Source organism: Chironomus tepperi, unplaced genomic scaffold (assembly GCF_022539635.2).
Source record: "Chironomus tepperi strain 1889 unplaced genomic scaffold, CSIRO-AGI_Ctep_v1 contig_137, whole genome shotgun sequence".
NCBI lineage: Eukaryota > Metazoa > Arthropoda > Insecta > Diptera > Chironomidae > Chironomus > Chironomus tepperi.
The window spans coordinates 500,040-524,584 of record NW_027226259.1 but is presented as its reverse complement, the minus strand read 5'-3'; the positions used below and the strand labels follow the sequence as shown (position 1 = coordinate 524,584).

Below are 24,545 nucleotides of genomic sequence, written 5' to 3'. Positions count from 1 at the left end.
CTTTACTTCCCCTAAGTTTCAGGAAATTCTTATGAGATCTCAGTAATTACAGAGTGTCAAATCCGCATCCTGAAAAGTGATAATTAAATTATTTTTTTAATCTCACTTCAAGTCACGACTTTCATTAATTATACTTAGATTTGTGAGAAATTAAAATTGAGAGAGTTGTTGCTCATTTCTCCAGTTTGATGCTCAATTTTTTCCCCTCCCATTTTCCATGAAATTGAGCTATGAACAACATTTTTATGAAATTAGATGCAATTGATGATGTTTTGTCTAGCTTGACGATGAGATTGTCCTGAAGCTTTGCTATGAACTAATATTAACCAAATCTGTATAGCATGGAACATGCTACAAATTAGCAGAATGTTGTGTATTGTCCAATGTTGTGTATTAAAGGGGTTTAAAACTGTGACAAATCAACTGAAGTTGCAAATATAATTTAAATTTCAAATGACCGATAAAAACTTATCAATGAGTCTTTTGTTTGTGTTAGTAAGCAATTTTTCCGTAAATATTTTTAAAGATCCAGTAAACATTCTTGCAGCATAAAACATTAACTACGTCAGTAATGCGCTTCATCTACAGCATAAAGGGATATCATGGAGTTTCATACGTTAGTAAAATTTTAGTCTTTTGAAGTTAGTTCAAGTTCCTTAAATTTATTTTTATTCTAGGCTCTGAGTGATCAAGATGTCTGTAATAAATCAAGTCAAAACAAATTGAATCATATAAATTATCTGCATTAAACACAGCTGATCTCAAAGGTTTATTAAAATCTATTAAGTTTAAGTGAAAATTAGTGAAGAAAAAGAGTTTTTTAAGCTATCAGAAGTGATCCTTTTTGTGAGAATTTAAGAAAAAGTGTAAAAGTATTTTTATTAATTAAAATTGAAGGAAGCAGAGATATCTAACCATGCCACAGGAATTCCAATCGTCCGTGAGAACGTACAAATATCCTTTTGAGTTGGTGATGAAGGTACGATATTGTAAATTAGTAAAATAAATGATCCAATCAAATGGATGAAAAAGTGGAAAGCAATCTGATAATTTAATTAAATTATTTACTGTGAGAGTATGTATAGATTGTGCTTCTCGTTGCCATTTACGCTTTTGCGTTAAAATATTCAAAACATACGATTACGAGTAATAGCGGGTTAATGAAAAAATTAGTGAATTAAAAATGCTAGATTGTATAGGAAGGAAGGAGGGAAAAACAAGCAGCATAACACATGAAAAAATGACTAGGGAGAGAAGAGGAAAAAAAATCGATGTTGTTCTACTTATTTGACATTAATTTCCATTAATGTTTAAGAATTACTGACTATCGTCAAGTATCTATAATTAATTCACATATATACCGAATGAATTAATATGTTTGCAATTTATTTAACTTCTCATGGATGTTAGTGCTTACAAGTAGTCTATAATTTTCCTCATTCCGTCCTCATAAAAAAAGCTTTATCAATGAAACGAAGGAAAAAAGAGCGAAAACGGCAAGGTCGTTGTGTATAATGGGGTTGGTAGCGATGCTGAGAGACAAGGATGAAAATTGGGGAGGAAAAAAAGAAAAAAAAATTCTCTCATTCAACTGACTATGAGTGTTGTTCTATGTCAAGGTCTTCATGGAGGATTTCTTACTTTGTAAGAGCCTTTTTTCTTGCGCACGAAGCATGGAATTTCATACATAATATTTTTAAAATTAAAAAATTCCTTCCTTAATTTCTTCTCCACCCTTAAATTCCGACAATAAAACTACAAATAGATACGAATATATATAGCAATGACATTTTCAAGTTCACGATTATTATTACGGAAATATTCATTCACTCGTTCGCATAAAACAGTTTACAGTAGAATAAATCGTAAGTCGTGACACATGTATGAGAATAAAAATGACTACTATCATATGCATAGAAAGTTTATGCAGTTTTAGAACGCGTGATTGATGCGCATTTTTTCGCTAGCCGCAAGCTTGATCCAATTTCAAGCCACACGTTTGTTCTGATTCCTTTTTTAACGATGATACACTTTAAGTGCTCAATTGCTGATAAGGATGAATACAATTAAGAGCAATTAAGTCATAGTAGGTGTTGAATGCTGCCTAATGTTTTTGTTGACAATTCAATGATTTGACACAAAAACATTCCAAGTTCAAAATTTGAACTTTAATTTGAATTTGAATTTTCCGTTAAATTTTCTAATTTAGATTTTCCGTTAATTTTCTTCGCTTATTAAATGCTATTTTCAACTATTTTGACTATGCATTAAGCTTTCGTACCTTAAATTAATTCTGTGCATAGTCGTTACATAAAAACGTCATTACGAGGCAATTAATATCCATAAACATAATAGTCATTAAAAAAGCAGTTAGTCAGTCGACGAAAGTGAATAATGAGTAGCACAATCAACACAAATAACAAGATAAAGACAGCTTTTTTATTTTTATTACACCCCATTTATAGAACGCTATTTGATAACTTCTTGACATTCCTTTGTGCTTTTATTCTACAAAAAAGTTAAATTTTATGTCTTTTCTTTTTTATACTTTAATTTGCAAAGGCTTATGAGCGCCGATTTCCAACATGTCCCGAATTTATGCCGATTGTACTGGAAACGATCATAATAGAAGATGAAAGTGATGGGCCGAGGCGACGAACTAAGAGACGCTGTCGATTGCGGGTCGATGCACCTTACATCTTTAAGAAGATTATTGGAATTGAATCAGCTTTATTTATACAAGAGAATTTTCTCGACTTGAAGGAACGTAAGCTTACAATTGAGGCTGTTAACGAGACATTCTCATCACGTATCAAGATTTTTGAGAAATGCCGGTATTACGTCCATCCTGAAAATGAAGATTGGACTTGCTTTGATCAAAGTGCCAACATTGAAATTACAAATTTCTTCGGATTTGAGCATCAAATGGAGAAAGTGGGCATGAAACAATACACACAAATGACACTGAAGGGAAAAGAAATAATTGAGCATTTCGTGAACGATTTAAAAGAAGAAGGAATAACACATGTTGACAAATGGATTGACCTCGAAGGAACTAAAATCGAAACCAATAACAAGAAAGATGAATCAAATGAAACAAGCGAGCTAATTAAAGAACAACAAAGATTGAATGCCGATTATATTAAAAATTATCTCGGTGAACTCACGCCCCTTCAAGAATCTAGGCTACTTCAGATGCGTAAAAAATTGGAAGATCAACATCTTGATAAAGTAAGTAATTGACGATAATTTAATTTATTTTGGAATAATATTTCCGTCAATTTCGTCAGATTGACGCCAATAAATTTTTATTTTTATTACCTCATTTCTATGGAATAATTATCATTTTTATGGAGATTTGCTCGTCCATAATTTACATATCTTTGATACTTATGCATTGCTTTAGTTTATAACGTTCATTTCAAATTTAAACTTGTAACGTTTATTTTATTTTTAAATATTGTAGTAGAGTTGAAAAAGTACTAGATTTTAATTTTTAACGGACATTTTAAATTCAAATTTGAACAATAAATTTTTGAAAACTATGATACCGTTAGAAAGTTAGACATAATTTGATACGCAGCACTAAAAGCTCTGCATAAAATAATTAATTATAAATGTAAATATTCCAAAAGCTCAACTTTCGCACAAAATATGCCGTGATGGCCTCACAGCTGTCAGTTATTTTTATCATTTTTTTCATTATCTGCAAATTTTTATTCATCAAACTTCTTTTTTTGCAACTCAGATTCCCGACTACCAGACGCTCCTACGCTTTCTTCGAGCACGAGATTTCAGCATTGAAAAGTCAACAGCAATGTTGATAGAATCATTAAAGTGGCGAAAAGAGCATGATGTTGATAATCTTTTGAAAACTTATCGCGAACCTCACGTGGTTGTGAAATACTTTCCTGGTGAATGGAGTGACATGACCGATAATGAACAGAGACCTTTATACGTAATTAAATTAGGGAATATGGATGTGAAGGGATTATTGAAATCAATTGGAGAGGATGGGTTATTAAAATTGACGTTGTATATTTGCGAACAAGGCCTGAAAAAGATGGAAGAATTGACGAAAAAACACGGGAAGCCGATTTGGCAGTGGTGCCTACTAGTTGATTGCATGAATTTATCAATGAGACATATGTGGCGACCAGGTAAGCACTAAAATAATTAATTTTATTTCGTGATCTATTAACATTTATGTATTTTATCTGCAATTAAGGATTGGCAACATTTTTACGCATTATTGAGGTTGTGGAGAAAAACTACCCAGAAACGATGGGACGAGTTTTGATAGTACGTGCGCCACGAGTGTTTCCAATTTTATGGACAATCGTTTCAGCCTTTATTGACGAAAATACACGAAATAAATTTTTATTCTTTGAAGACACGGAACATGGGTTGGATCATTTCATTCCAGAAATGTCAAATGATTTTCTGACAGCTTCTGATAAGGTAATTTCCTGCATTTCATTCATCTATATCCTACTTGACATGAAATAGAATTGTCATATGTCATACGATATTCTATGGAAAGTTTTCTGATGCAACACCGCAATATCATTTCTAGACATAACTAGAATAAATCAAGAATTGCAAGCGATACATGCCTTGATACACAAAGTTATAAACTTTTTATTTTGCAACAAAGCGGTACTTTTACTTGTTTACGTAAGAAAAGAATTTCTTCTACCTTAGCATAATTCCAAAAGAGGAAAATGGAACGTACAGAGGAAACGCTTGTCAATTCTCAATATTCATCAATCATGTTGTCTTTATTGCTTCGTTCTCTTTCAAGTTTTTCAATATTCCATTTTTTAGCATCATATTAGAGTAAAGGATTATTTTTACAACTTGTCTGTCTGACTGATAATTTTCAAAAATATTTTTACCGTTAATTTTCAAATAAATTTTAAACCGTTATTTTCTAAAAAGTAAAAATTCAATTCAGTCTTTATGCGCTTTAGTCACATTTGATTACTTCTGCACTAATATTCACGTCTTCTTCAAACGAATAAGTTTTCTTCCTCACTTGAATTGTTGCAACATTTTATCGAGCTTTTACTATTTCTGTCTAGTAGCAAATATAATATAGAGTATGGATAAACTTTAGTTAATGTAATTTTCATTCTAGACGTTGATCCATAATGGTGGTGTAATTCCCAAGCAACTTTATAAAACGGATTCAATTGATGAGGCAGATCATGGCAATATTGATAGAGAATCAGATGGCAATGACTTGACACAAACGAAAATAAAATTGAATGAGCATAATATATATCAGAATGTAAAGCTACAGCCCGGACAATATTATGAGATTGTCATAAAAAATGATGATAATCGAGCCGTGCTTACTTGGGATTACGAGTCTTTGAAATCAGAGATGTTATTTACCATTTATGAGACAACAGATGCTGACATCAACGATTTTGCCAATGGTGAGGAATTTATCCTTTTTTGATTAATTCCATTTGAATATTTTATCATGAAATAGCATGCAATGTATATTTAGTTAATGATAGCCGTAAATAATTTAGTTTATTGAACTTACTTTGACTAATCTCTTTTCTATTCAAATACAGATGACGATTTCACATCAATTTTTGACGCAGCTGGAATGAAAGAAAATGTCAATTATAAGAAAAAGGAACAAACAATAACAAGTCGACAAAAAGAGTCAATTCAAGGTTCAATTGAAATGGAGAAAGCAACGTATGTGCTACAATTCACAAATCCCCCAACATCAGAGACGTCTACACGACTCCTATACTTTTATGAAATTTTAAGTTCGGCTAATTATCGTGGATCGATGACAAGCTTACAATCTGGACTCTCAGCAATTAGTTTACATTCCAGATGATCCAAAAATGTCCTGAAATCAAACAGCTCAAATGATGACAACACTAATTAATTGTACAGGAAATTTTAATTTATTCTTTGGATTCTCCACTACGCGCCCCAGTCATAGAAAAAAAAGCTTTTTAAATGAATCTGACTAGCACTAAGGATATAAAGTTTCAAATTTTATCGCTATTGACAGCAACTAAATGAAGCAAAACTATTTTATCGAAACCAAACATTATTTTGCTCACATCAAAATGTACTTTTATGCTAAAAACTATGGACGGAGCCAGACAGAGCTTTTGCATGCTATGATAAAAGCTCTGATTTTAAACATTTTCATATATTTGTTTACATTTTGTAGAAAATTTGAATTTTCTTAGAATTTGATGATTAATCCTAGTAATATTGTTGATGTATATGCATCCTTTTGGTTCAAATAATGATCCGAAACTAGTTTTTAGTTCAAAAAATAGACATAAAGTATCTAATTATCTTGTGTTTTGGAAACGCTCTTTGTGTAGTAAAACAAAAAGCTCTAAATTAATTTTAAAATTTGTACCAAATATTAACATAGCGGCTTTGTCCATAGTTCTTAGTTGTTATCCTATAAGAAAAATTTATGTAGGAAACTAGATGATTTATAGTGCATAGAAAAAAACTTTTTTGTTCATTGTGATTATTATTAAACAAACAAACTGTTATATAAATACAACTTTAGCCAAATTTCATAAACTTTTCTCTAATTAGAAGAAGCTATAAATTATTTTATGTAAGTGATACAAAGAATATAAGAGAGGAATAAATATAACAATAAAGGGAAATATTATGACTTCATAGAAATAGAATTAACTATGTTTATAATCATTTTATTGTGTTTTTTTATGGAATAACAAGGCTTTCAGATGCTTGTGGCGCTTCACGACACGTGAGTTTTGTGCAATGTGAGATCTTGACGTGAGATTTTGTTACAAACAAATCCACAAATGCATGATATGCAATATTTCATTGACTATGAATGAGAATATTTCAATATTTCAATAATAAATTCGAATTTTATAACAAAACTAGAAGTTTTGAACATTTTTATAGCAAAATTGAAATTTTATAGTAAAACTTCAATTTTTGAGAATTTTTGAATTTAATTCTGAATTTTTATAAGAAATTTTTATAGCAAATATGAAAATTTTGAGTAATTCAATATTTTTATAGGAATTTTATAGCAAAATGAATTTTATTGGAACAAATTTATATAGCAAATTTAAGGTTATGTAAGAAAAATCTGCTGTAGCGCCAAACATCCACAGAACCTCAGCATAATACAGGTATATTTTTCACCTTGAAATCATATCCCATTCTTCTATAATATCCCATAAAATTCTAATAGAATAGGCCATAAAAAATTCTTTTCATTGTTACCAAAAAGAAATTTAATGAAATCACGACGAAAAACTTCTCAACAATCATGTTCTCTCCATTGAACGTCATATAAGTTGTTTTCGTCACATACCCATAAATAATCGCGTTACATGTGTTTTCAATTGTACAATCGTGCTAATAAATTCTCCTATTATTTCTTATATGAGCTTAAGCCCTCCTCGTTCCTTCTTTATTTCCATCACTATAAGAATAGGAAATCGCACGTGATTTGAACTTAAATTGTTCTGTACACCAATTCTGAAATTTTGTCAATAAATTACGATTTTTCATATGGTGACAATAATTAAATAATGATAAGTTTTGTAACCGGAATATTAAGTATGGTAAAAAAGAGGCACATCTTACGGTCGCAAAGATAAATTATTATGAATTGTGAATTTATAGACAGCATTGAAGTTTGTTCTAATTTTTTTCATCATAAAATGTGCTTGTGGCATGAAATGAGGGTCGATTGGAAGTGATGTCAATGGTAGTTAACATTTTTAGACTTCGCCGGTGGGAAATGATACGAAAATTCTTATTTCAATTGAAGAAATTCTTAAAAATTGATCTAAATTTTTTTGAATTCACATGGAGATTTTGAACTTTATTTTTAAGTCAATTGCTTGTCTATTGCTTTTAAGAATGATTGAATTACGATGAAAATATGTGAGCACAACGATTAAGATCTCATTTCCCACAAAAATCAACGTAGATAGTTTAAAAAATGAAATTTTATCATTTTAAAAATATTGAAAAAAATCAGAAAAAATTCAAAAAAATTTCAAAACTCGAATTTAATTTCTACCTGCACTATTGAAACCTTTCCATTTACAAACACAAATAATCAAATTCACTCCTAGATTGACATCATTCAGGAACATCTCCAAACCCGCAATGGCCCACAACATAATTACTTTACTTGTTTGAAAAACAATTGTGCGGGAAATATTTTGACAAATTTTCCTAGAAATTTTCAATTATGGTTTATTAATACTCAAGGCACACATTGTTCAATTCATGAATGGAATGTGCAATCTCCATGCGATACTATTAAAGTAAGCTTTAAGATTCCTATAACCTGTTTGAAATTAAACTTTTATTGTCTCGAGAGACAAACAGAAGAGCTTTTTGAGAATTTTCTGACTTGCTCTCTTCTCTCACATTCCAGGCTCTCTTTTTTTGGAGGTTAGATTTAAATTTAATCACTGGATTTAACTTTTTCATTAATGAGGACTTTGAGAGATAATTTTAATTACATTAAGGAGTCGATTGCATACTAAATATCAATAATTAATTAAAGGAACATCCAGCTTAATTTAGTAGCCAAGCCCTCCAATATTACATCCTCAAATTCTGCGAACCCTTTTCCATATTTTTTGCAATTTATTGAAATCTTCCGCATCGGAAAATTGAATTCAAACTCACCCAAAGCAGATAATCCGTCCTTTTTCATTAATTTCCACATCCCCTTCCTCCAATAAAATGTTACAGGTAAGTTTATTTAATTGAGCGGATATAAATTCTATTACTTTCACATAATTCCATTTTCATCCATCCTCTTAGTTTCTACGTATTCTGTTTTTGCAATATTGTTGACATTTTCCTATTATTACGACACAATACAGCATAGAAAAGAAAACAATTCCCATTAGAGGCTTTTCTCTATTTAATATTCATTACAGTAGAACTTCTCTCAATTCATTAACTTATTCTTCTTCCATTGTACCAATGTTACAATCTATCGTTTATTTGATTTTCCTTGTTAAATGATGTTAGACGGCAAAAGGCAATTTAGGAACTCTCTTATTGAATTTTTTCTCTATGATTGCTGTGATGCCAGAGTTGAAAAATGGATAGAGAAATTTTTGAATACACTTGGTGATTTTGTACTTATTATTTGAGCGAATTTGATGTTTATTGATTGTTTGAATGATTGAATAATGATGAAAAAATGTGAGCACATCGCTTGGCATGATGCTGTCTTCAGAAATCAGCGTAGATGCTGCAAAATTGAGATATTTTCATTTGTATCAATTCAAAATAAATGTAAACAACTAACGAAAAATTCAAAAATAAACGATTTCTTCAAATTGCTTTGTTTACTTTGATGAAAATTGAATTCCTAGCAAATTAATGTGGAATTTACGACTCCAACCCTACCTCCATAGATATTTATGTCTGAGAATTTATTTATTTTCCCATTAATTTCGTGTCATACCATTGCGTATGCAATTAATTTTTTTTTGTTGGCCGAGATTCAATTATTGTTTGCACCAAAAGGTAGCACTGAATGTTAAATGATGTGTACGTTATTGTAATGAATGGGATTTGTGGTATCGAAAAATTTAATTATTAATATTCTTCAACCTTTTGTAATTACATTTCATTCCTACTTCTTATTCTTTGACAAATTCTGGTACCTTTCAATTCACACTTAATGGTCGAGAAGGAGAAAAAAGGTAAATTGCTAGCACATGCAGAATCATGACCAGGAAATTAAAAATCAAAACGTGACCAGGTGAGGAAGGAAGAATGAAGAAAAATTGAGTAACATAAATTGAATTTCGTTGTGGAGCGTAGAAGCACTACTGAAATGGTTTATTTATTTTCAATTTCCTGGTCTTTTCGTACACGATATAAGCACATCGGCTCTCATAAATATACATGAATTTTATTAATAACTCCTGCCGCATTTTTCATAGAATCAATTTTCATTTTTTTGATGATATAGCAACAGGCTTTGGACAAGGCTTTAGTTTAAGTGCTCTCGGTAGTGCTTTTTATTGAGCTTTAAAATCTTTGTTTACAAAATATTTGAAATGTTTATTTTTGTATTTTTTAGAAAGACCAAGTTCAAGGAAGTGCTCAATATTAATCTTTCTGTACTCTATATCACAAATTCCATAAATATCAAGATCCAGATGATGAAAAATGATGAAATTCTTAAAAATACAAAATTCCTATATTCCTCGAATTCCAACTGCGAACATAAATAAAACAAACGTTCCAAACTTACCATGATCTTCAAGAAGCTCATTTCTTATGAAATATAAAGCATCTTAAATGGACGGAAGTGACTTTGGATAACAAGCATCAATTATTTTGTAAGTAATAAATTCTTTATTAAATTTCTAAGTGGAAATTCCATCAATTCTTCTCGCTCAAACTAATAACATTATAAAGTCCATTACTTTCTATTATATCGTATCTATAGTCACGAAACCAATGTCATGACAGTGATTAGCAATATCTAATTTTGATGTCGCAACAAGATCAATGCTAAGTGAAATGGAAACTCAATGAACTGCTCGATAATTAGATGTCTCATGAATAAGATCGACAATGGGATAGAGAATATTATTAGGCACTGTGGATGGAAGTTTGTCGAGGTCGATTAATCATAAAACTTTATTAGCTTAATTTAGTATTGAATGTTTGCAGTAGGAAGATTGCTATAACTGTGGATTATAATCAAAATGCCAAGGCCAATTGTCATGGGAAATTCAGATTGCCCCAGCTGATCTCAAGTCAAATAGCATGAGAATTAAATTCAATATTGGATGAAGCAAAAAGTAAAGCTCAGATGCCAAAAAGAGATTTGAGTAGGCCATGAAAATTTTTCTATTAGAAACAAAGAATTTTCATCATCAAGACATCTAGACAAACTGAAAATCAATACTAATATTCTTGAATGAAATTGGACAATTCAGATTCGAGGAACACACGAACAGGCAGTGAGAGAGAAGAGACGCTGGATCATTATTAGTTGATTTTCATTTTCAAGTTTTTTTATGCTTCTTCGAACATTTATTCCAACATAATTCGACACAACGATGACAAATCAGATTTTAATAATTGAGGAAAGAAGATGAAAAGAATGTAAGGAATGAAAGGAGCGGCGGGTGGGAAGGAAATTTGAAAGGAAACGAGCAGAAAAACTGTTTATTCAATTCAAGTAATATTGTCGAAGCTCTTCAATTTAATTCCAAACGGAAATGAGAGACGAACGCTAAGAAAATATAATATTATATAAGTAAGTAATGACTTGAAAATATGATGAAACAGGAAGAAGGGTGAAGGTACGGAGGGAAGTGAGAAGGGAACAAGATTATTTTATTCCATTCAATACAAAGATTTCTATTTTTCTTCTTCTCGTCTTTGCTTCTGTTAACGTTGAAGCTTCATTTTTTTAAGGATAGGAAATGCATTGCCATTTATTTCACTTCATTTTTGCTTCGTTTCTTCAGTCAGTGAGTTGACTACGATGAAAATATTCAGATTTTTTTGAGGTTATGTATCAGGGCATATTCACTTATTACGTAAAAGTTGATTGTGTGAACATGCAAACGGCCCCTTTATCAAAAACGAGGGGAAAACAAGATTTCTGAAAGGTCTGATATCCCCCTCAAAAGCTCTGTATACACCCCTGTTTAGAGATTACTTGGTAATCGCTGACAACGCAGGAAGTCAGCCTGTAAGATTCTTATCTCATGGAATTGTGTCATAGACCACAGTTTTGAAATAAACATACAAAGCAACCTTTGAATATAACATAGTGAAAAACCCCTTCTTTTCATTGAATAGTAGATAGCCCCCTTCCCCTAGAACATCAAACATAACAAGCTAACAACTCATCAGTCTCCTTAATATATGGACGCCCTCACAGTTCTTGCATATTAAACAGAATTATGTGATTTAAGTACGACAAAAAAATATTTACAGAATTTAAATAAATTTGACCATTTTTTACTGATCCGAGACTAATCCAGCTTCAAGCTGCTTCAAACAAAGAAACTCACTGGAACCGAGCATAAAAAAATATTTCAATTAATCATAAAAAAATATTCAAAATTGAATAAGAGGAATAAAAAAAAAGTTGTTTCTGGTAAACATGTTTATGACGTATTATGGATGAATAAAATTCTTCAGCAGACGAATTTTAATGAATGAAAATGGAAGCTGGATAAAAAAAAATTTGATAATAATAATAACAATAAAATGATTACATTTGGAAATGAAAAGCTTATGGCAAAATTTTCAATTATGGTGATTGCATTCTATTGTTATCGATGAAGGAATAAAAAACAGATTAAAATTCCATTTGAGATATTAGAATGAATGGGATTGTACTTAATTAAGTTCGAAAGGAAGTACTTCCATTGTTCATAAAAATATCTGAACTGTCTCTTTACAAAACTCATAAAAATTGTAACTTTTTAATGATTATTGCGGTATTTAAGGTCACAAAGTTTGAATATACTTATTTAATATCAGCAACAAGCAGGCTGTCATGGATTTTTATCTACTGCAGTGTTATGATTCTGTTCCTTTTAAACTTTTATTATTGAATAATATAAAGGCATGGCATTCATTCTAAATATTCCAAATCGCGAGACTTTTTGGATGCTTTTTATTATTATTATTGTAGTTCATGTCGAGTGATGCCATTGCCATCGCAAGAACGAGAGTACCAAAGACGAGATTATAAACATAAAATGCAGAATGAGGATTTTTCTTTCTTACCGACTAAGAGCATATGGAAATTATAGGAATTATAAGAATATAAGCGCATTTAGAGATTTTTGAGGTTAGAATAAAGTTTTGCAATTTTAAATAAGATATTAGACACTAGGATTGTCTGCAGAGAATACAACATTTGAACTTTTAGTTGCTTTAAACTAATCTATAGAGCATTTTTAAAAAGCCTTAATTTGAGAATTTTTTAATGAGAAAAATTCTTTGTTTACGAAAATTTGAATTCAAAAATTTTAATTTTTTAACTATAGTGACCTTAATGTTCGATTTGATGATGATCTTTGGATGCTGCATAGTTAGAAATTTAATAATTGCCAAATCCAATGCTCGTTTGGGCAACAGAAATCAACAAATTCATAATTTACAATGTTCTTATTTCATCTCCAGTGATATTGCACAGATCAGCCTACTTTATACTTTCTAAACTAGAAATTTTAATACTGTCAGATAAATACAGATAATCAGCAACCCATCCAGTCAACCAAAATGATTTTAAACTCTAAAAATTCACTTGAAATCTACAATTCTAAAATTGCTAAGCAACAAAAACAGCAAATGCTTGAGAAAGGCACTTCATAAACGATATTAAGAGATCATAACAAAATGACTGACGAATAAAGGAGAGAAGAATGGAAAGAATGAATGAATAGAGAGATAAATATAATCCCTGACATGTGGTACGATTTTTCATCACAGAAAAGCTTTTTATGCATTTACTTAAGAACTTTATTCATCTCCCCTCCATTTCATCTCATGCTGTTTCCTTATGTTTATGCTTTTTATTCATTCAATTGAAAAGGGGATCTTCTCTTTTTTTTGTGCTGTTTATTTTCTTAATTCACATGACACTTTTAACGAATTAAGATCAAAATAATCCAAAACAATAATGAATGAATTGATGTGCAGGATATGAGAAATTTCCCAGCCAATAAAAAAAACTTTCCCAGACTAAAAAATTAAGCAAATGAATTTTACTGTCAAAGTCTAAATGTTTTAAAACAGAATAGACGATCCATGAAAGCAATAATGCTGATGGGAAAAAAAGTGTATCATATAATCACACATCACTCTATCCATGCAATTAAAATTGCCATTTCAATTAATGTCACATATATGTGAGAAAAATGTCGTCTACAAAGTCACACTTAATCGCATTCAGTGCTTCTGTAGTGAAGCATTCAACTTGATAAGGTAGAAAAAGCTCTATTTACCAATGAAAATTATTGTTTGGTTTGCGATGATATTGAAATGTTTATCTGTTATCATACAGCACAGCACAGTATAGGTGATGTGTAAGATGGTAGTATGAATATGTAGAAGTAATAAAGTTGGGTATGCTAACTCCACCTTGCGCGTATAAATGATACGAAGGTGCTGATGAGCCGTAAATTGGATTTCATATTAGAGATAGATATTAAACTCAGTCCATATCCTCCTTCTTTTCTGTTTGTATAGTCAGATGTAAGAGCAACAGCAAGTCAAAATGAATAAAGCAAGGCAAGAGGATGGAAAACCAAGAAAAGCAATACTCTGTGGTTTATGGTTTTGTTCTCATTTTCACTTCTGAGAAATTTTATTTTTTTTTTGTGTGCTTTCTTCTTCACCTCTCGTATGGTGCCACTATACTTTATGTATATATATGTGTGTGTGTACATATGTTTGTAATTTATGCTTAACTTTCCGACCATGCCACAGTCTACACAGATCGGCTTTGATTTTTAAGGTTAGGGGTAGTCATCCTGGAGAAATTTTATGAAATATGAACTATGAAATATGAGCTTTTCGTTCATTTGAACAGTATTGGATAAATAACGTGTTTCAGAAATTTGAATTTTCCCGCAGTTTTTAACTCGTTTATGAACAAAAAATTTTGGACGTGACTGAGAAAATTACAATTTTTTGTTTAATTAATTAGTTCAGTAGTTGCAAAACATCGCAAAATATCATCAATAGAACTAATCAATGTCTAATAACACATCAACATATTTAGAAAAGGTAATAAGACGAAATTAAGCTCATAATATAGAAAATTTTAAATGTAAACAAATAATTTTTAAATACAATTTTCCAAAAAGATCTGCATCTGAACTGATTATTAATAAGGAATTGACCTGTCCTGGATTCTTACCTTAAATAATGATTCATCGAGAGTACTCATCAGTGTTAGAAAAAGTTTGCTGCAATCAGTACGAGTTTGTCCAAACCAGTATGATATTCACACAATATTCTGACCCCACCAATGATGCTTACATGTATACACACATAGTATAATGGAATAATATTGCGGATATTTTGCAGTGTTAAATGATGTTAAATTCAGCAAAGACACAGGTATAGAGTAATACATAATGTATGATAAGAGTGTACAGGTCATGGAAAATGTGGCACAATTGATAAATTCTCATGAGAGTATTTTTCGTCCTACTAAAAAAGCAAAACAACACAAAAAAAAAGCTTGAGAAAAATACAAAACAGGCACAGGCCTCAAAGCAATAAATTTATCTCCTTGTGTGTATGTGAATGAGTTTGAAAAAGATGAGAGGAAAAATTATCTTGTTGAATTATTAAACAGTTTCAAGACGCTTCATTCTTTTCATTCTTGTTTACCTCGGATAAAAGCTTTACTGAATGATGATCAAAGGTGAGACAGGGAATGGAAACATGCTTTTGAAATATAAATTATACTCTAGCGGTTAACTTAAAAGCTTTTTGACTAAAATACAATTAAGGAAGATGCTTGACTCCGGATCATATCATGAAGGGTAAATAATGTGTTTGTTGAAGCTATACCTTACTATATATTAAGTATATTATTCATGTATCATGATTAACGACTTTAAGCACATGCATATACCCTGGAACAGCAAACAATATACACCTATACAGGAAGAAGAGATTAGATGTCATTTGAAAATGAAATGTTCCTTACTAATCTCCTGTTTGTCCATTTTGTTGATTAAATAACAGATGAAAACGAAAAGCTCTACACTCGGCATTCATCTGGAACTGAATTATAGAAAAATTTGTTTTTTGTTTTCTTCTTTTTTTGCCTCCCCGCACTTTTTATCCTTTTTTTGCTGCTACTGCTGCCACATTCAGTTGAAAATGGAAGAGATACTTGTCTCCTGTAAGCAAAAGCACAAACAGTGAGTGAGGATGAAAAGAAGCTCCAAAAACAAAAACATTTCTGAATAATTTATGAACACTTTGACGAGAAGAGGAAATAGCGGCTTCTGCTGGCTGTTGCTTATAGGCATGGTGTGATATGAAAGGCAATTTTTGTATTATCAACAAAGTTGCGATTGCGCAAACATAGATCTAACTGATGAATATATCCTCATTTGATATACAATATAAATAATTGAATGAATGAGTGCGGTAATTAATGTCCCAAGCTCCATAATGCCAAAGAAAAAGGATCAATTTTCACAAGTTTTATGGCGAAATAAGATCGTTAATTGCTAAACATATCAATTAAATATTTTAGGGAGGAGTAAAAAAAGGACGTGTTAAAGACTTTTTATTATTCAGCATACCGAAATATATCACGAAGGTCACCATGACATTATATGGTGTAGAATAACCACAGATGTAAATCTCTGAATCCAGATTCATATGGATTGACTTGTTTATTAAGTTAAGTTTGATTATTTTACTTTTCTTGGTGAATTTTCAATCCTGGATCATTAGCTTACTTAGCTTTAGGACATTTAGAGTAGAAAGATCAATATTATGACAAGAATGAAGCTTGTTATTATTCAGAAGTTACCAAAACAAAATTTCAATTTCAAATGTAAACAAAGATTTAAAAATTCACCACAAAAGCTCATTTCAAATGTTTAAAAGCTCAGATAAAAGCTTAAACTCTTGACACCAATTAAAACTTTTCCTTCAACTTGAAAACAGTTTGAAGCACTTTGATAGAGAAATATCCAAGCAAGCTGCCTCTTATCCACATTAAGCCTTTTTCCCTTACATTTATTAATCAAACGCTTAAAGCTCTCGAAAAAAAATCCAGTGACTAAAGTCATTTGTGTACACTTGAAACATACAGCGCTATGATACGAACATAATGATTTAATTTCTCTCCATATTTTAATGCCCTGAAACTTTAGCAATGCCAAAAAGTCAAACAAACAAAAGAGGAGTCAGCAGAGGGGTAGATCTTTTTTTTTGCAAACAAATAAGCATGATGCCATAGGGCAACTGAGCGGAGCATAGTGTGGCAATTGTGTGGTATGTGCGATGAGAGAGAGAAGGAAAAAAAACTTTTTTCATATTTCTTTCCATTCTTTATTAAATCCTAAAGCTATGAGAAAGTTTTTGAGAGTTGACAATCTGCTGCTGCTATTTTTTGCAATAACCGTAAATTGTCCACATGTTGAATGTTTCATCATTCATCGCCATTTCTGTATACACATTTTATAGTTGGATAATGTCGTATGTGAAATCAGTTATGATGTTTTTATATCAGCATAAAAAATTTCATCATCGTCAGGTTGAATGCAAGCAAGCCTGTAGATATTAACTTGATGTCCATACATGTTGAGGTTAAAGATTAACGACATATTTTATAATTTTCCGTACTCATTTTGGATGCATGTGAAGCATCTGCAGTAAAATTAACTACTTAAATAGCTTTATTTTAAGGTAATTCCATAATTCTTAAAATAACCGTTGTTTGAAATTGAAATTTGAAAATATTCTGATGTTCCCCTAAAATTCAAGGGGAGCATCAACTCAAAAAATGTAAACAAATGAATTATTTCACAATTTTAAGCTTGAATAGCTGTATTTACACAGACCTGATGCTAACAATTTATTATAGCAATAATAATCTATCACTTAAAATACTTCAATGATCTATTTCCAAGAGTATTTATGAGATTTATTCAAAAAGTCCTTGAGTCCAAAAGGAATTCTGAAGAAAATCAATCAGAAATTAATAATCTGTAATTCAATGGCAATATCAAAAGCTTAAAAGTATCTAATCCTCTCAAAAAGTCCCATAAATCTATCTGTTTATTCTTAGACTTATCAATAAATCTCCATCCATATCCAGTCCACTTGAAAAACTTTTTTATATGTTTTCCATCACACAACAAAAAAATGAAAGTCATTAAAAATTGAACGAGTAATTAAGTTCCGTAAACATGAAGTGAGAATTATTATCGATAAATGTGACACAACAATAACAATAATCGAATCAAACAAAAAATTGTGTGCTGTCATTATGTCCAGAATGGATTCTTTTGTTCCCCTCGGTTACTGCTTTGGCGTTTACGATCCTAATAACAATCGACACACATTTTTTTACTCCGTATCTTCATAAAAATTTCAGTTACTATTTATTTCTTGCTTCATTCTCATAATTTTCCCTTCCGTGGGAAATTGTTTACTCTCTGAGCGAGGAAATTCTAGTGAGAGCTTTTCATTCTCACTGAAAATTTTCCTTATAAATTGAGATGAAAATCTCGATATCCCTTCAGTCGTTCGGTGAGCATCGTGCGGATAACAAACCAAAAGTAAAGGACATTAAGTTATAGAGAAAAAAATATAAAAGCTTGAATAGAATTCAAGGCGGGCAATAAATTTGTTTGGAGATAAGCAAAGTAAAGTGTGGTTTTTGTGGTGAAATTAAAGTTTCAAGGAAAAACGTGGAAATTTTTTTGTTGGAATTCCTTTGGCGCTTTTTGACTATTTTTGTGATAGTGGATTGCAAATTGTGTATTTTGAGAGATAAATCAAGGAACAAAGTGAGGAATATTGCTGATTTTTTTGGTTGAATTTCTGATTGATGGATTGTCAGTTGTGGTGTCGGAGCAGAATGAAATCTTGTGTATCGAGGCATATGTAGGTTGATCTGTCAGTGCAAAAAGAAGGCTTTTGTGGTCGTGTGGTTAGGTAACAGACGGAAAATCTGAAACTTTAGTTCTTGTGAAAGACGTGGGTTCAATTCCCAAAGGAGGTCAATCTTTAATCTTTACAATTCAGTGCTGTCGATATGACAAGGATTCGTACAATGCTCATGACATTACAGCAGTCAAACTTAATCGATGGAAATTCGACAGATGTTGTTTCTTTTGAAAATTCTTGAGGCTGTGTGTTTTAGAAAACATCGAGAAAATTCTCTTAATCAAAATAAGTCCAAGAATCCAGATCATTTTGAGGAACTGCCAAAAACTTTACAAAATCTCCTTGAACTACCGCCAAAACATCCGACAAAAGTATTTAAGCATTAGCTTTTAATAAAAGGAACCTTTTCAAAAAAAATTTAAATCCACATCAAAAACGCCGAGTTTTTTTGGTGCGGTTCCTTCAAGTTCCTCAAAAGTATTTGAACAAAAGTTCTCTAATTAATTAATTCAATTTCAATGTCTTTTTTATAAACTCTGTGCGGCCCGATTAATTAAAATGGGATTAACTTCCATCTCTGCTTCCTTTCTCATTTCTGTATTTCAATTTTCATTATTGTAAAAATGACAGCAACAGCGGCACATTGGAGAGGCAGTTTTTATGAAGATATAAAAAAATAATACTTTTTTTTTTGTTCCTATAAAATCGAGAGTGAAAAATTAATTAACAAAAGTGGTTTAAAGTGGAAATTGAATTTTGCGAGATGAATCTTGTCTGATTACTTAATTATTATCCAATTATTTACTGCTTTATTAAAATTTTATAGCGCTAAAAACAAATAAGAATGAAAAACAAAAGAAATCTCGAAAAGTTTTTATCAGATTGTTTGGAGCTACGTTAAAAGATGATAATTATAGCTTTTTATGCTTATTATACTCACACTTTCCAATTAAGCAAAGTCTATCAATGAAAAGTTGAGTATTCGCCAATTTTAGTGTTTATCAATTTGGAAGCTTTAATTTGTTTAATTTTTGACAGAAATCTCTATTATGGATCACACTTACCTTCTGTTTTATAACCTTGCTTATCAAAATATGCCTTACGGCCTTAATTATTAACAACGATGTTTATTCTTCAGTGATTCGAAACAAACTAACATTTTGTTAGAAAAGGGGTTCTCAACTATGTAAAATATATATAGAATTTGAATTACAAATGAACGTTACAACATTCTGGATTCCAAAAATTACGAAATTCTTCCAGCACGCAGCACTCGTAATCCATTTAACCTGAACACTTTGTTGATAAAAGCAGAACAAGAGAGGAAAAAAATTGAATTTTAACTTTACGGCAAAAGGGAGGAAATTGTGTACAAATTGCTTTCAACTTGAAACATGATCCACAAATTGCTTTCAATTGTTTCAACGTTTCCATGGAATTTTTATTCATCTCCTCTTTTTTTATATTCGTTTATACGGGCCGAAAACAGCCACAAAAATGAGAAGAAAAAAGTTTTTTTTTATTCTGAAGCTACAAAGAATAGAAAAAGAGAAACTTTCGTTCTTCATTGCTTTATAGAAATAGGTAGGTGCCTAGGATTGAAAACCCTTGTTTGTTCCGAGCAATTTGTGGTCGATCAAAGATGAAATGTAGATGAGATAATTTTGCAATTGAAGGAAATTGAGATTTTTTTGTTAAGATTCGGATTCTATTTCCTTTTATTATAAATCAATGTTTCCGTCCACACAGTGTCTATGTATGAATTTTCAAAAAAATGTTATCATCTCCTGGAAGCTGTATTCATTTATAAAGTAAATTAATTAAGTTTTTCCGAAGCTCGGGAAGTATAAATATACAATTACATTGAAGGCAATAAAAAATGTTGAAAGGAAATTGAAGAAAAAGTCTTACTAATTAAATAATTAATATGGAACAAGTACGTGTATATGCGTACAATGTTATACTTTTTATCCTTTTTTTCTATTTCATTCTGCTAATTTCTAAAGGATATTGTTCGTGACGAAATGACCAAAAAGAAATATTTTTTGCTTGTCATTATGTTTTAATCAGGGTTGGGGATGTGGATGGAGGGATTTGATACTTCCCAAAAATTATTTGTTTATATTTCTGAATTTAACCAAATTTCGTCCGATTTTGGAGTTTTTCAAACACGATTTAAATATAACTAAGCGAGTTCTCTTAAACTAAATACTCCAAACTTTGTTTCAAACTCTAATTAATTTTATTTCAAGGATTTTTCAAAATCTGTTCTTTTTTTCCACGTTACAACAATATAAGTGAAAACGGGGTGGAAAACTAAGCACAAATTTTCAAATTCACAAAGTTCGTTATATTTTTAAAAAATAATTCTAAAATAATTTGACTTATTTAGACACAAACCACTCTTTTAATGAATTTGTGGACATCCGTCACTTAAATTATAGCTAATTTGTCATGTCAAAGGGAAATATTTATAAATCACTACATAGTTTGACACCCTGAATATAAAACATCAAAATTCCAATTCAAAATCGATAATTTAAATCTACTCTGCCATGTCATTGATGACACAAAAAAGTGAATTCAAAAAGGACAACATTTTCTTCCAAGTCACACAAAAAGGCATGTTTCTGACTGGAAGCAAAAAAAGAAAATTTGATGAAAATATGGCAAACATTTTTCATGGGGCAACAAAAAAACAAAACTTTTTTTGAGGGGGGAAAATAAATTTAATTATTTGCAAAGTGGAATTTATTTGTTTATTCTGCCATTAAATGCGTAACTTTCAGTCAAATACAATTTATTTCCATTGGTAAACATTTTTGGTGAAGTCTAATTGGATATTTTTGACACAAAATCTGATATTTTTGTGTGTTTTTACTTTCGCCGCTTAAAAACTTTTTGCTGTTCCTTTCTTAATTATTTATTCATAAACATAAATAGGAACTAAGTTTCCTTCCGTTTAATTATGCAAAATGATTCGATTTTAAGGAAATTTGATCTTAAGGGCTTTCACCCAACAAATTAGAAATCTAATATTAAGGAAAATATTTAGAAAAGCCATTGAAATGTATATTTATGTCAGCGCTGTTCTCATTTTAAGGATGCCTTTCCTTGAGGCTTTAAAAATATCTTTTGAATCTTTCAATAAATTCCTCACAAATGAAATTGAAATAGAAAATTGTGGAAAATTTTCAACTTTTTTTCTTCATATTCGGAAAATTCTTTGAAAATCTTAAGCAGCCTTAAGCCTACAAGAAAAAATTTTCTTGAATCAATAAAAAAGTTAATAATTTTCAAGAAAAAAATCTTTATTGACTTAGAAAATCTCGAGAGGAACGGAATGTTATCAAGAAAAAAGAGCATTTATACTTTTTGCTTACATCTTCAAGGGACTTCTGTAAAATTTAATGCCTATTGAGTATTTCTTTTCTGAGAATCTTAAATTTCTATAAATGACCCGAAAAGCAGGGATTAATTTTTTTCAATAACTTCAAAAGACGGTTCTTCTTGAATGATGTCATGGCATTCTTTGATATTTTTATCATTAAATTATCTATTTTTTGAATTTCATTCATCAAGCAAGTACATAGCAGCTTCGATTAAGGAGCATGACTAACATGGGAACAAGAGATCAGGGATTGATAATTGATCAAATTTCCAATACTTCAGTGTCAAGTAAGATATCGAATGTCAAAAACGTCATCATGAATTTTTGAATGATATCAAGCTATTCCCCTGCTCCCCAACTGCCGCTGTCCACATCCCTTCATCCTCCTACTTAAACCATAAACATCACAGATAAACGTATCTCTTTACTTCTCACTCTCATTCCTTAATTATCATCAAGTAAAATATTTGAAGTCTCCAAAATTGATAAAAAAAAAGTTTAAGGTTTTCATCGCAAACAACCCTCAAGTATTGATTGATTGTTGAGGAAATTTATTAAAAATTTTCCTTGTTTTTATTGAATTTTTACGAAAAATATTTTTTTCTATGTAGAACATTTTATTAAATTAGAAAGCCTCATTAACGTGGATGGGATTTTTCCCAAGCCTTGATTTGTTTGATGACGGAGTGGGAGGAAATAGAAATTCTTATTAAATGATGAAAAATTATTCAAAGAGTTGATGAATTTGGGGTAAATAAATTTGCGACGCATTTTGGTGATGAATGTTTGCGAAGGAGTTAAGCTGGATGCAGGGTTGGTATCTAAAGTATCTAAATGCTCTTCCAAAAATGCTTAAAATTCAAAAATTCAAATCTTTGTTTACAATCTGAAATTTTCCTGTTTTCTTAAACTTTTAGTCTTCCTGGACACGATTTCTTATCATGTCGTCGATATTTCGCTAGTTAACAGCTCAAACGTATGTATTCAATATGGAGAGCGTTAATTAAAGGTTCAGAAAGGACTTAAATTTTCATCTTTCATTATTGCTTTGATCCGTATAATTTACATATTCGTTCCTACCTAGATATAAAGCATATTTTACTTTACAAAACCTTACGTCATTCATAAGACAATTCCATTGAAAATTCAAATCTTCAAAAGTTTCACTAAAGTCGAAAATAAATTCACAATTTAAATAAGCATCAGGAAAAAGTACGACAAACAATTCTCCTTAAACTCATTTCTATGTCGCTAGTCATGGTCTTTAAGAATCATACAAAAGAAAATTTATTATTCATTTCTCGAGCTACTTATTATCATCATTATTATCTTTGTTGTTTTATTCATCTTCTTCAACGTTTCTTGTGTTTATAAAGAATTTCTTTTCTTTTTAATTGCAAGTAACGGATAGGAAAATTAGCAAAAAAAAAAATGCTAATTATGAGGGCGGCAGAATACTCAAGCTCTTCTTCATCAACTCATTGTAGCTGTTTTTTATTCTCTTCCCTTTTCTTCGTTTCATTCATGTGAATTTGTTAAGCAAAAAAGGCATTAACATCATCTGAGTTGGGCTCTTTATCATCATCATCAGCATTAACATTCAGCAGATCCTAATGCAATATTTATGTGTAGTTCCGTCTATAACTGATATTGATAGCTGAACGAAATATCGTGTGGTTTGAGTATAGTCATGCAATAGAAACTATCATAAAATGCCAGCATAGATATATATCCATCATAGTTCCTTTCATCTTCATCTCTGAATGTTTCCAATACTGTTGTTGTGTGTCTCAAAGGATGTAACCATATACCCGTGGGTGGAAAAGAATGAGTGCGGAAATGTTAATACCCCACAATCTATATCTTTGTATCTGTCAGAACAAAAAGCAAGTGAATGAGATCTTTTTCTGTCAGATATGAATTACACACAAAACAAAATTTTGCATAATTAATTTCATTATAAATGGTAAATGGATGAATTGAGAGAACAGAAAGTTTGACAAAGAGAAGGAGATGATGTATATGATATTATCATTATATTCATTTAAATGACATCTTTAACCTCATGACTGCTCATCTTTTGTAGAATTGTGTTGATGTGCCTTTTCCTTGTTTCGCAGCTTCCTTGTCATTATTGCTCTCTCTCTCGGAATTGGCAATCTGGCAATAAAGATCTCACTGCTATCATGATGGATAGACTTTACTGTATCAAGCTGTTATGTGCAATTTATGTGTTGCAACATCTAAAGTTCAATATCCCTCAGTATAATCTAGATCCAGTGCTATAGAATCTTTTGAAATACAGAACATTTTATCAAATGCAGACTTGAAGCTGAAAATAAAAACCTTAATAGAACGTGCTCAACAACTTGTTCCAATTTTGCAGTCTGTTGAATTGCATCAGAAGCATGCAAAATTAATTTGCATTTAAATGCACAATGAATGAGTGAAAATATGATGAACGATAATCACATCTTTCACGTGAAAATTCACA

General features: G+C 30.7%; 2 protein-coding genes across 4 annotated transcripts in view; both read left to right on the top strand.

Annotated features, from left to right (window-relative positions):
- Positions 1-667: 667 nt before the first annotated feature.
- Positions 668-6,695, top strand: retm (real-time). Its single transcript, XM_070636834.1, has 6 exons — positions 668-979; positions 2,563-3,231; positions 3,749-4,160; positions 4,229-4,461; positions 5,141-5,444; positions 5,589-6,695. Exons 1-6 carry the CDS (start codon positions 917-919, stop codon positions 5,864-5,866), a joined length of 1,959 nt encoding a protein of 652 aa, XP_070492935.1. The 5' UTR covers positions 668-916; the 3' UTR covers positions 5,867-6,695.
- Positions 6,696-18,301: 11,606 nt separating this feature from the next.
- The window catches only part of LOC139087881 (neprilysin-1-like), a 32,724-nt gene continuing 26,480 nt past the window's right edge, over positions 18,302-24,545 (top strand). For 2 of the 3 annotated variants that reach the window (XM_070636838.1, XM_070636835.1), the window contains exon 1: positions 18,302-18,416. The gene's annotated coding sequence lies outside the window, so the exon portion shown is untranslated. The other variant, XM_070636836.1, reaches the window with a different exon arrangement.

Excerpts from the sequence above, each read along its gene's own strand:
- retm (XM_070636834.1), top strand. The coding sequence starts at position 917 with ATGCCACAGGAATTCCAATCGTCCGTGAGAACGTACAAATATCCTTTT. Across the intron at positions 980-2,562 it reads CTTTTGAGTTGGTGATGAAG|GCTTATGAGCGCCGATTTCC; the intron begins GTACGATATTGT and ends TAATTTGCAAAG. Across the intron at positions 4,462-5,140 it reads TTCTGACAGCTTCTGATAAG|ACGTTGATCCATAATGGTGG; the intron begins GTAATTTCCTGC and ends TTTTCATTCTAG.